Genomic DNA, 11,272 nt, shown 5'->3' with positions numbered 1-11,272 from the left:
GTCCATCTACATGTATTTCATTCATCCATTCAAGGAAAGAATCCTTCAAGCATAACAACATTGAGGATTTTAAAGGGGCATTCATGGATCTATGAAATTGTAAGTCATTTGTGTTTCCTTATTGCATTCCAAGATTCAAATTCAACATACAACCACATTCAAGCAACATACAAGCATTTTCATGCACATGATGATCTCAGTACCAATTTACGAGCATTTTCCTACCTCTATATTTGCAATCTTTCCTTCATGCAATTTCATTTATATTTCAAAGTTGATTCCTTAACCAAGGTTTGACCAAGGCAAACCCATTCAATCCATGTGGAGGAATAAGTAACAAACCTATTGAGACTTAATTCAGAAGCACTAGATTTTATAGAAAGTTTGCAACTAAACTCAATCAAAAGTTTCCCGCATGGTCAAGATGTCCTCTTCCCTACAATTCAACTCCAAATTCAAACCAATGGTCAATATTATCATCTAGTTATTTCAAGTACTTATAGGTTCCCAATTAATTTCTATCAATTTGTGTTTGCTAAAACTTGTCATGTTTTCCTATTTAGTCTTTTATCTTGCATCATCATATCATATTCCACTTTAACTTATCCAAATAATTATTACAGAGTATCACTACACACACTTTAAGTCCTACCTAAGCCTATTGGTCATCTTCCTTCCAATTGTGCATTAGGAAGATGTGGGGAAGTCATCTTTACTTATGTCTTCCTTTTATCTATTGTCCATGAACTAAATTAGTTTCATCTTTTATCACATAGTGCTCGAACTATGTCATATAAATATTCTCCTCTAAATCATCATGAAGAAAAGTGGCTTTCACATCTATTTGCCCAACCTCTAAACATAAGCAACAACAATAAAATGCAAAAATTTATAGAAATCAATTATTTCATGTAGAAATTCAAAGTTCTGAAGAAGCTTTAGGAGTGAAATATGGTATTGAAAACAACATAATTTAAAATTTATACCACTTTTTTGTTGAGAAATAAATGGTTAAATCGTAGTGGTGAATTGAATAATGGTGTAACTCTTAAAGAGCTACAATAAAAAAATATGGGATGGAAAATCAACATAAATACAACTTTGGTACAATATAGTATTAAAAACTATAGCAAGATCAAAGTTGCTTTAAAATGCAAATGAGGTTAGATTAGCAATTGTTGTTAAGCTATTGAAAAGAAGTTTCTAGGAGATGTAGAAACTCTATTTATAGAATGCCAAAGAGAAGACAGATCACATCTCTTAATGTGTTTAATGTATAGAAGTGGTAATGGAAACTCTAGTAAGATTGTAAGATACAAAAAGGAAGATGGCTTTTGTAATGGATGTAAAGCTAGATAAGCTCATATTGATAATTTGATTCCCCCACGACTTGGTAATTAGGGTTGTCCAAAGGGTTTTGGGAAAATAATTTGTATTCAATGACCATATAAATAAAGCTAATTCAGATATACTTGCAATGTTTGTGGCAATATCTCTGTATTTTGAGCATGATATGGATGTTGTGAATTTATTTTATATATAGGGACATATTTAAGAAAGAGACATTGGACGATGTTCTAAAAATAGGTGGTGTTGCAACAGGGAAGAAAATGTGCTCTACTAGGTTTTGTACAGCTTTCGTCTAAATCCTTGTTTTTTCACCACCTATCATACCACATTTACTGAAGGATTTATTTTCTGTTATAATGGCCTTAGCCTTCTCCAGCCTAGCAATTGGTGTTTTACGAGGTAACTTCTCTCCTGATATTGCTTTGAATGTCAAGGAATTTGATAGTGCATATACTTGAATAGAGAAAAAAACCTTGATTGGGTATTTTGTGGGTCATACTCCTTCTGGAAGCATGCTACAGGAATGGGTTTCTAAGGTCTAGACACCCAAATGTGTCCTCCTTAAAGGCTTTTTCCTTTTTTGCTTTAGCAACCCTAGCCAAGCTGAGCATGAGTTTGTTAGAGGCCCTTGGTCTGTCAGGTCCTCTCTTCTATTTTTCCAATGTTGGTCCCATGATTTTGTTATCTCTAATGACCGCAAACATAAGGTCCCTGTATGGGTGGAATTCCCTAGGCTTCCTATTCCATGCTAGTCCTTCCTACAAGTCATTGCACAAACTATCGGCAAGGTCATTTTCCTTGATCCATTCAAATTTTTTAATGCTCAACCCCAACATAGGGTTTGTGTTGAGGTTGACCTTGCCAAGAACATCAAAGAATCGGTGGAAATTCAAATAGGTGGTACCACCTTCACTCAGAAGGTGCTTTACCTAAACCTCTCGTATACCTATTATAGGTGTCAGTCTGTGGAACACAAGATTAAGGATTGTCCATTGCTAGAACGCAATCGTTCATCGGTCCATGAAGCCAAACTGGCTCTAACTGCCAAAAAATATGAATGGACTATTGTTGTGGAAAAAGGAAAAGACTCTTCTGCAACTAATGTAGGCTCTTTGCCTCAGGATAATGGTCGTCCTAGCTCAAGTCTGGCGCCACCACATTAATCAATCCCTTTGCTCATGCCTCCACTTGTTTCAAACCCTAGTGCTCAGGGGATGACAAGCGTTCATACCCCTGAGTCTCGCCCTTCGTGGATTCAAGCACCACAAGCGGCTTCGATGATTTCGTCCCAACCCCTTCGTCATTCTCGCAACCCAGAAGGTGGCGACAAGGTATCTAATAATGGGGAGAAGATACGATGGGTCATCTTTCTTGGAGACCCCTCGTTTGATGCCTCCACATTTTTGCACAATAGTTTCTCCTCTCTTGGGGACGAGGAAGACATGCAAGTTGTGTTACAATGAATTGTCTCCCATGGAATGTGCATGGGCTAACAGACCTCCCTAGAAAATATTATGTTTGTGATACCAAACATCAGCTTGGTAATCTTGATGTTCTATGTCTTCAAGAAGCTAAAGTTTTTGGGTTTCTTCTCAACTCATCCTGTCGTGTTATTTGGTCGGGCAGTGCCTTGTTTGCTTCCCAGCATGAGACTAGATGAGGTAGTGTAGTCACTCTTCTCTCTCCTTGTTTACTTTCTTCATTTATTTAGCATGACTTTGACCACATCCAGAGGATTGTTTTGATTTTGTTGTCTTTTCATAATCATTCCTTTGGTATTGTTAATATCTATGCTCCCAATGATGATGTTGTGCATTCACACCTATGGCGTTGGTTGGCGGATCATTCTCCACCTACCACTTGGGTTTTTTGTGGAGACTTCAATATGATTGAGTTGGCTACTAATAAGGAAAGGCTTCAGCCTTTTCAATGGGCAGTTGGCGAAAGGCAAGCCTGGTTCTACATGCGGAACAAGATGGGCCTTTTTTATCCCAATAATAATCGTCGTCAGTCTGGTGGGGTTTGGCATACTTGGTCTAACTTTCGAGCTAGGTTTGACAGGGTGTTAAAGAGACTGGACAGGGCTATGCTTTCGACGGAGTCCTTTTTTTCCTTTTCACATGAATGTGCTTTACCCGGCACCCCTTTTCCAAATGTGACTTTGTCAAATCATTACCCCATCCTCTTTTCTATCACCTAGCACACAGCTCAGCCTCATCCTTGCAAAAGTCAGTTCTTTCTCAATACTTCCTTGTTGTCCCATCTACCCACCGTTGCCCACATTCTTCAAGTTTGGAACCTTGAGCCTAAGCTCCACACCTCTATTGGGTGGATTCAATGGTGGAATGATGTCATCCTCCGTACTACACAATTTCTTCGCATTTATGGGAGACAATTGGCCATGTACTGCAAAAGATCTTATGAAGCCACCACTAAAGATCTTCGTATGACCTTAGAAGCTCTCGCGATGAATCCGTTTGATACAAAATTACAAGTCCAACTTGCCAATCTTCGACACCAGAAACAAGTTGCAGACAATTATGCTGCTAGGGGAGCTTAGATCAAAGCCTGTCTCCCTTGGCTAGAGGTTGGCGATCATGCTTCTAATAAATTTTTCAATGTTGTGCAGGCTCGCCCCTCTGTGGTGGGCATCAAGCATGTTAGGGAATACCAGCCAGTCCTTTCTAACCTTCCTAACATCCTTCAAGCTTTTGTGCATCATTATGAGAAGGTTTTCATTGTGCAAGGGCCCTCTGTTGTGTGCGACCATGCCTTACAAGCTCGCATTGTCGCCACTCCCAATAGGCTTGCTCAAAGCAATGTGCCTTTTGTGAGCAAAAGCTCATGCTTTCTGATCTCAAGGAAGTTGTCTTCTCCATGGCTAATAATAAAGCCACTGGATGTGATGGCTTCCCTTGTGAATTTTACAAAACATTATGGGAGGACATTGGCCCTAATCTGCATCAGGTCTATCAAGAAGCATATAATATTCATTCCTTAGGAAGCATAATTAATAAGGGTAACATCAAATTCATACCTAAAGTTGGTGATCCCGAAGATATATGCAATTGGAGGCCCATCATTCTATTGAATGTGTCCTACAAGATTATTGCCAAGGCTCTTTCCCTTAAAATATGGCATCTGCTCCCACAAATTGTTCATCCCGAACAAACTGGTTTCATCAAATCCAGATATATTCTAGATAATATTATTGTTGGTTGGGAAGGTATGGACTGGGCTCATCAATCCAAATAGCAGGCCTTGTTTCTTAAGATTTGACTTTGCCAAAGCCTATGACTAGATTGAATGGTCGTTCATTTTGGCCATGCTTCAAGCCTTTGGGTTTGGCCCAGTCTTTATGCAATCAATTTGAATGCTTTTTAGAGATGTCTCTGCTTGTATTACCATAACCGGCCGACAATTTGAAGCCTTTGGGCTCTACAGATCTATCCGTCAAGGTTGTCTTTTAACGCCTTCTCTTTATGTCTTGGCTACTAAAGGATTTGGTTATCTTCTTGCTAACACCATCTCTCAGGGCCTTGTGTGTGGCATAGCACTCCCTGATTCCACTACGCAGCTTGTGAATGGCCATTTTGTAGATGACTCCTTTCTCACCCTTACAGAAGATGAAGGCAATATTGCTAATGCCTTGCAATGCTTGGATACTTACTGCCTTGCTTCTAGGTCTATTATTCAATGGCACAAGACCCTTTTCGATAGAAAATCTTTCTTGCCAGACCATCAATGGTTGTAGTGCTACGAGTGGAAATGGGTACAGCATGGAGAAATCATTCATTTTTTGGGCATTTCCTTTGCTTTTCAAGCTTCTCCTATGGAGCTATGGAATAACGTCCTGGCTCGAATTGAGAAGAAGTTGGATTATTGGATCGCAAAACCTCTCTCCCTTGTAGGAAAATTTTAGATTTGTTCTAAAGTGTTGGCTGCTACACATGTTTACTACTCTTGTTGGGCCCATTCCAAAGCTTCATACCTCAAGCTTGAACACCTGTTAAGGGACTGTCTCTAGGCCTCTAATGTTGTGCATCGTGGCTTTCACAAAGTAGCCTGGGACTTTTGTTGTCTGCCAAAAGACACTGGTGGTCTTGGACCGCTTCCCACTCGCAAACAGGGGATCGCCCTTTGCTTATTTAGAAGGGAAATCAAGACACCCAAAGATCTCTTTTCCAGAGTTACTATGAGCCTTTGCTCAAAGGAGGACCTACAGGTGCAATTCAAGCTTATCCATCTAGATCCACAAACAATTGATCTTATAGTTTCTGTGGTGCCTCCCCATATGTTGCACAAGCTTGGTATTCATTCATCTCGCCCATGGTGGAAGGACTAGAAGTGATATCTTGTCACTCCTTTGACCAATTATAAACCCAAGTTGGGTTATTGGTGGCTAGTTCCCCACCTTCCAATGGTTGAAACTCTCAACCAGCATTGGCATTTGTAGTCCTCACAAGACTTGGAGTCTTAGATTTGCCACGGTTTGGCAAGCCATCATAGAGCCAAAAATAGCCCACTTTTCCTGGTGTCTCCTTTTCTAGGGGCTAACGTTGGGCCCTCGACTACAACATCTAGGTGTCCTGGGCCCTAGATGTCCATTTTGTGGCCAGTCGAAAAACTTCCTACATATTTTTTGGTTCTACAGGCAAGCCCAGAATTACTAGCTCTAGATTCATGAGTTTTTTAAGCCTTTCTGCCTAGAGGCCTTCACCTAGCATATGGTTGTGCTGGGAGATTCGACCAAACTCCCTTTTAAGTATTCCCAGATATGGCATGCTTTTAGAATGGAGATTTTGTTTACTATCTAGAAAGACAGCTAATGTTGTTTTATTCTCTCACAACATTCTTGATATACATGTTATGTATGCTAAAGCATGTATTTGTAATAATATCATAATGCATATTCAAGTACAGACAAATAAGGTGGTGTTGGAGGTCGCTCACTTGTAGGAGCTTTTGGCTCTTTGGAGAAATGCCCCTTGTATGGTCGCTCGAGTATCGCTAGATACTTTATCCAGTGATCATACTCCACACGATCATCGAAGAGGTCAAAGCAATTCATCGCATCACTTGAATACTCCCAGGTCACAACCTTCAGCTCTCCCAGTGGCAGTTTTGGTGGTCGTCGTCGCTTGGCCCCACCGCTGTAGAGGACGAGTTCAAGTTGGTCCCCCTAAGCCATTTGCCAACCCCATGGACTTTTGGGGTTCTGATGATAAAGACCCTCCTTCGACTAGCACTACTCTTGCAACCTAAGGGCTTTCTTTTTACTGCTTTTATGTTTTTTGGTGAATAGTTGTTTTACCCGACCATGTGCCTAGTGAACTTGCAAGGTGATCTTGTATCCTCGGGCCCTTTTTTGTGGATATGTATCTTTAATATTTATTTAATATAGAAGGTTTATTCATCAAAAAAGAAAGAGACATTGGTGGGGCTTGAGAAGGTTCTTGTTAACACAGCTGACAAACTATGATCAACAAATAGTTAGAGGCAAACAAATCCCTAGGTTCTCGATATTAGTCACAAAGGATTGGGAACTGTATGGAGCCAAAAAGCCTATAATTGCAAGAAATTGAAATATTGGTTTGTGGTGTATCTCAAGGCAGTCAATGTGGATATGTAAGAAGAGAATAAGGACTTGGCAAATGCTAGTGACATAAAAGAGAAGCTGATACAAAGGATGAGGCAACATAGAAGGCTTCAGGAGAATAGAAAGTACTCTGTAAAGGAAAATGTTCAATGTTTAAGTATTATATTCTTTCTATTAATTTTGGCATGAATCAATTTACTAGTACTAGCAACAAGGATAATTTTGGTTCATTTAGGACTTATTTAGAAACAAGTTGTTATAATTTCAATATTGGAAGTGACATGTATATTAAACGGGTAGGCTCTCTAGATGGGCTTAGTGTTCTATCTATGTAAGACATCCATAGTTTTGATCTTTTATATGAATATAAATTACTAGTACTAGCAACAAGGATAATTTTTGTTCATTTGGGGCTTATTTAGCACCAAGCTATTATAATTTTAATATTGGAAGTGACGTGTATTTTGAAGGGGTAGGCTCTCTAGATGGGCTTATTGAACTATCCATAGTTTTGATCCTTTATATGAACATAAATATGAAATGGATATTTTATGCAAACTTTATGTTTCATGGCCTAGTCATTGATTTTTATTTTTTGTTGTTGTTGTTGTTATTATTATTATTATTGGTGTTATACAAGACTTGATTCAAATAGGGACTTATTATCATAGTTAAATTATATAAGATAGGGACATAATCCTAGTTAAATTATGCAAGATGGCAGTAGAATGATTAGAATGACAATTTATAAGTGAGTTATTAAATTAAAATCAACTCTTTCCTTATCTAAAACTAGCATTAGAATAGAAGTCTACTACCTATATCTCCATTTCGACTACGAGTAGCAAGGGCAATCAAATTTTGTTAAGCATCATATACAAGGGATCAATTTTTGAAACTAACCTGAAACATAACTATGATTATGGCATTACTATCGCGATTTAGCCATGTAGTTTTTGAGTCAAACTCATTGACCCATGTATCATTAGTAGTGATTCACACATGAATCCAATAGCACATTATAATGTTTTTAGTCAATTAAAATAAATAATACTAATAATCTACTATAATAAATCATAATTATACAGTAAATTATAATGACCTTTCTTATGCATATACTATAGATTATATTTATTATCAAGTTAATTTGTATTTAAGTATAAATTTTAAGAATTTTTTATTTTAAAAAAATTATTTATATATTCTAATGTGTAAATATTATAAATAACATTTAAAGTATGATTATAATAAAATTAAATTATTAAATATAAAAACATTATATAAATATATACTTTAAATTACACACTTAACAAATATAAAAAAATACAATAAAGATGGTATTTGGACTTGTAAAAACAAATAAGCAAAATGCCAAGTCAAAGGTATTCGTTGTGGTGTTTATTAAACATTATAAAGGTAGCAATCTAATTTATAATAATAATGATAACATATTTTCGTCAGAACATTATCCAATCAAGTTAAAACTTTTGACGAGTATGGATGATACAATGAAAGATGGCATCACATGAGTCATACAGCTCGACATTTGAGGGGTGCAAATAATTACATTGTAGCCAATGCCCCCTTTATCAAACCATGTACTAGTTTCCCTGATACCTATTTAACATGTGCTACACTATATGTCTAAAGCATTCATGAACTAATATCTTGTAGAGACAACTTAAACATCACACACTAAACTCCATTCCAAGATAAAATGTTAAATAGCCAAAATTAACTTATTCTTTCCAAGCTTAATTTTTTCCTTAGTGTGTGATGTTTAAGAATGGCCTTGCAGGCCTTTTGGACCTCTATGCTATGACAAGCCTAAATGGAATGTGGTTCCCTTGACAATTGCAGCGCATGCATTTAAGCAGCGAATTTCACCACTTAGGCAAAGCATTAAACCAATGGAAAATTTAAATATGCCCAAAACAATCGCATCATTTGATATAAATATTACAACATTTAACTTTTTTTCAGCGCTACAAGCTGTTTTTTTATTTTTGTAATAGGAACCATTTTGCTTTTGGTTCCATGATGTATACATTTTTCTTCCATTTTTTATTATGTCCATACATTATGTAGATACCGTTGCTTCCCACTTGATTATACAATTACCACTATCAAACTTTACTAGCACCTAAAAAGGAAATTTATCTCAGCCTAACCCTCATAATCTAATCAACCACCTTGGTATTATTGTTGACAATTAAAACATTAAGATTCTTTTGAATATTTGGGATCAAAAGAATTCCAAGAGAATGCCTCTTTAGATTGATATCAGGACACTAGAGTTTTGTTTCAGTTTAACTTTGCTTTCTATAGTACAGATATGTTTTCCCAAAATCAGCGAGAAGCCTCAGCATTCATACCATATACTATTTCCCACTAATTTGTGTCATTAGATTTGATAAAAAGAATGCATTAGTACGAATCCAAGGCATATGACAACAATGTTGCATACTAAGAAAAAACAACAGTTCTAAACCATTCCATGCTAATGTCCTTAGCATCAAATGTAGAAGCTTACCAAATAATGTCTCTATTTTAATGTCCTTAACATCTATTAGAATATACGTCCATTCAAGGTTGCCTACCTGCAATTTGCCTCCGCGACCTAATGAAATGTGGCAAATCTTGATGACAGAACCACATCCCAATCCTATGCTAAAAATCAACAAAAGCTTTAGGAGAGTAATTAATTCTGTTGATGCTAAAAGTGATAAAATTATACCTAGTCACCACAAGACTTAGCTATGATGTGTGAACTGTAAACAATGGGACAAACAAAAAGAATAACTAATGGAAAACTCAAGATAATGGACGGGGAAACTGAAACAGAGTGAAATTCTATCATGACCTTGCAATTTACAGCTATACAAATGATTATGTTGGGAGGATAAGTTAGATTTGTTCATGAAGGATTTCAGGTCCAAAGAAAAAATTTAAAACCCCTGCATCATGTTATTTACGCAAAAGTCAAGACTCCCTTGGCACGAGCCTTTAGGGGCAAAACTGTTGTCAAATAATTATGATGTTACACAAATATCCAAATCATGGAACACTGACTACATGCATGAACATCCCAAAAAATATAAAGAAATGAAGAGCAAGCAGGAGAACTCAAAGTAGACCAGGACACTGCCTCTCTCTGCATCTTAAGCAATATGCTAAAAATAAATCCACAGGACATGTAAAATTAATTATTGGGGTTCCCACTGTTAATGGTGGACAGATCACCGTCTTACTCAAACGATAATTGAAATTCGAAAATAAATGCAGGGATAAAAAAATAAAAGCTTGCTAAAGGAATGAAGCCTTTATGTATTGAATCTAAGCAATATTGTTTTTTATCATGAATCAGAATCTAATACTTCTTCATTAGATAATGACTGCAACTGTTGAGGTCCATGCCTATTGCAGTTGGCTTCAAGAGGGGGCAGCCCATCGTCACTAGATTCTTCACTTCTGCAATTCTCTTGTTCCTTTTCATGCAGCACATCATTGTTTGCAGTAACCGAGTGCTGTTTATCAGAGTTAAAGCCTTCAGGCCTACACATCACAGTTGAGTATTTCATAAAATGTAAGAAAATAGCCTTTGTATTGCTAGTTTAACAAATTGCAGCACTAAGTTCCATTTGCATCACATAATCAGACATTTGTGGAACATCATTATGAAAAATGTATTTATTAACCTCTACCTAAAAGTGTATGCCAAGTTAGTGTTGAAATACATATAAATGGTACTTCTAGAAGCTTTAATTTAACTTTTCTGGAGCTTAAAAATCTGCCCCCGGGACTTAAACTCAAGACATCTCAACAAGTTAAAGTATAAATTGGCAATAGTTTTCCTTAAAGAGGGGTGGAACTAGGATTAATGACCTCTCAAAGGGCATGATCTTAACAGGCACCTCTTGACCAATATTCTGCACAATTGTACATTTTGACATCGAACGCAAATGCACTCGTTCAGCGTAGCATGGTTTTTTTTCAAAGAAATGATTGGTATTGGCAGGATAAATAAAGGGCTTCTATATTCAACAGAGATCATGCTGCAATTGACTCCAAGAGGCTTGCAGAACCCAAAATTGAAGGAGGCCATCTAGATTGTTAGTAGTATAAGTGGGTCGTGTCCCATTAGATAGATATTTGTATAAGCAAAGATGTAATGTAACAGAAGATGATATGCGTCAGGAGAAAATATAGATACATACAAATCAAGAATATAATGTAACAAAGGAGATATAAGAATCTACTAAAGGTGGAAGACCTGCATGCATGTATATGAATGATCAATGATGATATAATCCAAATTATATT

General features: G+C 36.9%; 1 protein-coding gene across 6 annotated transcripts in view; it reads right to left on the bottom strand.

Moving 5' to 3' along the window:
• Positions 1-9,896: 9,896 nt before the first annotated feature.
• LOC149576373 (uncharacterized) overlaps positions 9,897-11,272 on the bottom strand; it is a 51,864-nt gene continuing 50,488 nt past the window's right edge. For all 6 annotated transcript variants that reach the window (XM_089817044.1, XM_089817049.1, XM_089817055.1 and 3 more), the window contains one exon: positions 9,897-10,504. In XM_089817044.1, coding sequence (XP_089673170.1) covers positions 10,306-10,504 — 199 coding nt within the window. In that variant the 3' untranslated portion in view covers positions 9,897-10,305. The remainder of the gene's footprint in view (positions 10,505-11,272) is intronic.

The sequence above is a fragment of the Cupressus sempervirens genome, chromosome 1 (genome assembly GCF_028749045.1).
Source record: "Cupressus sempervirens isolate cs-2001-9-10 chromosome 1, ASM2874904v1, whole genome shotgun sequence".
In the NCBI taxonomy this organism is placed as follows: Eukaryota; Viridiplantae; Streptophyta; class Pinopsida; order Cupressales; family Cupressaceae; genus Cupressus; species Cupressus sempervirens.
This window is presented reverse-complemented; position numbering and strand designations above follow the sequence as displayed.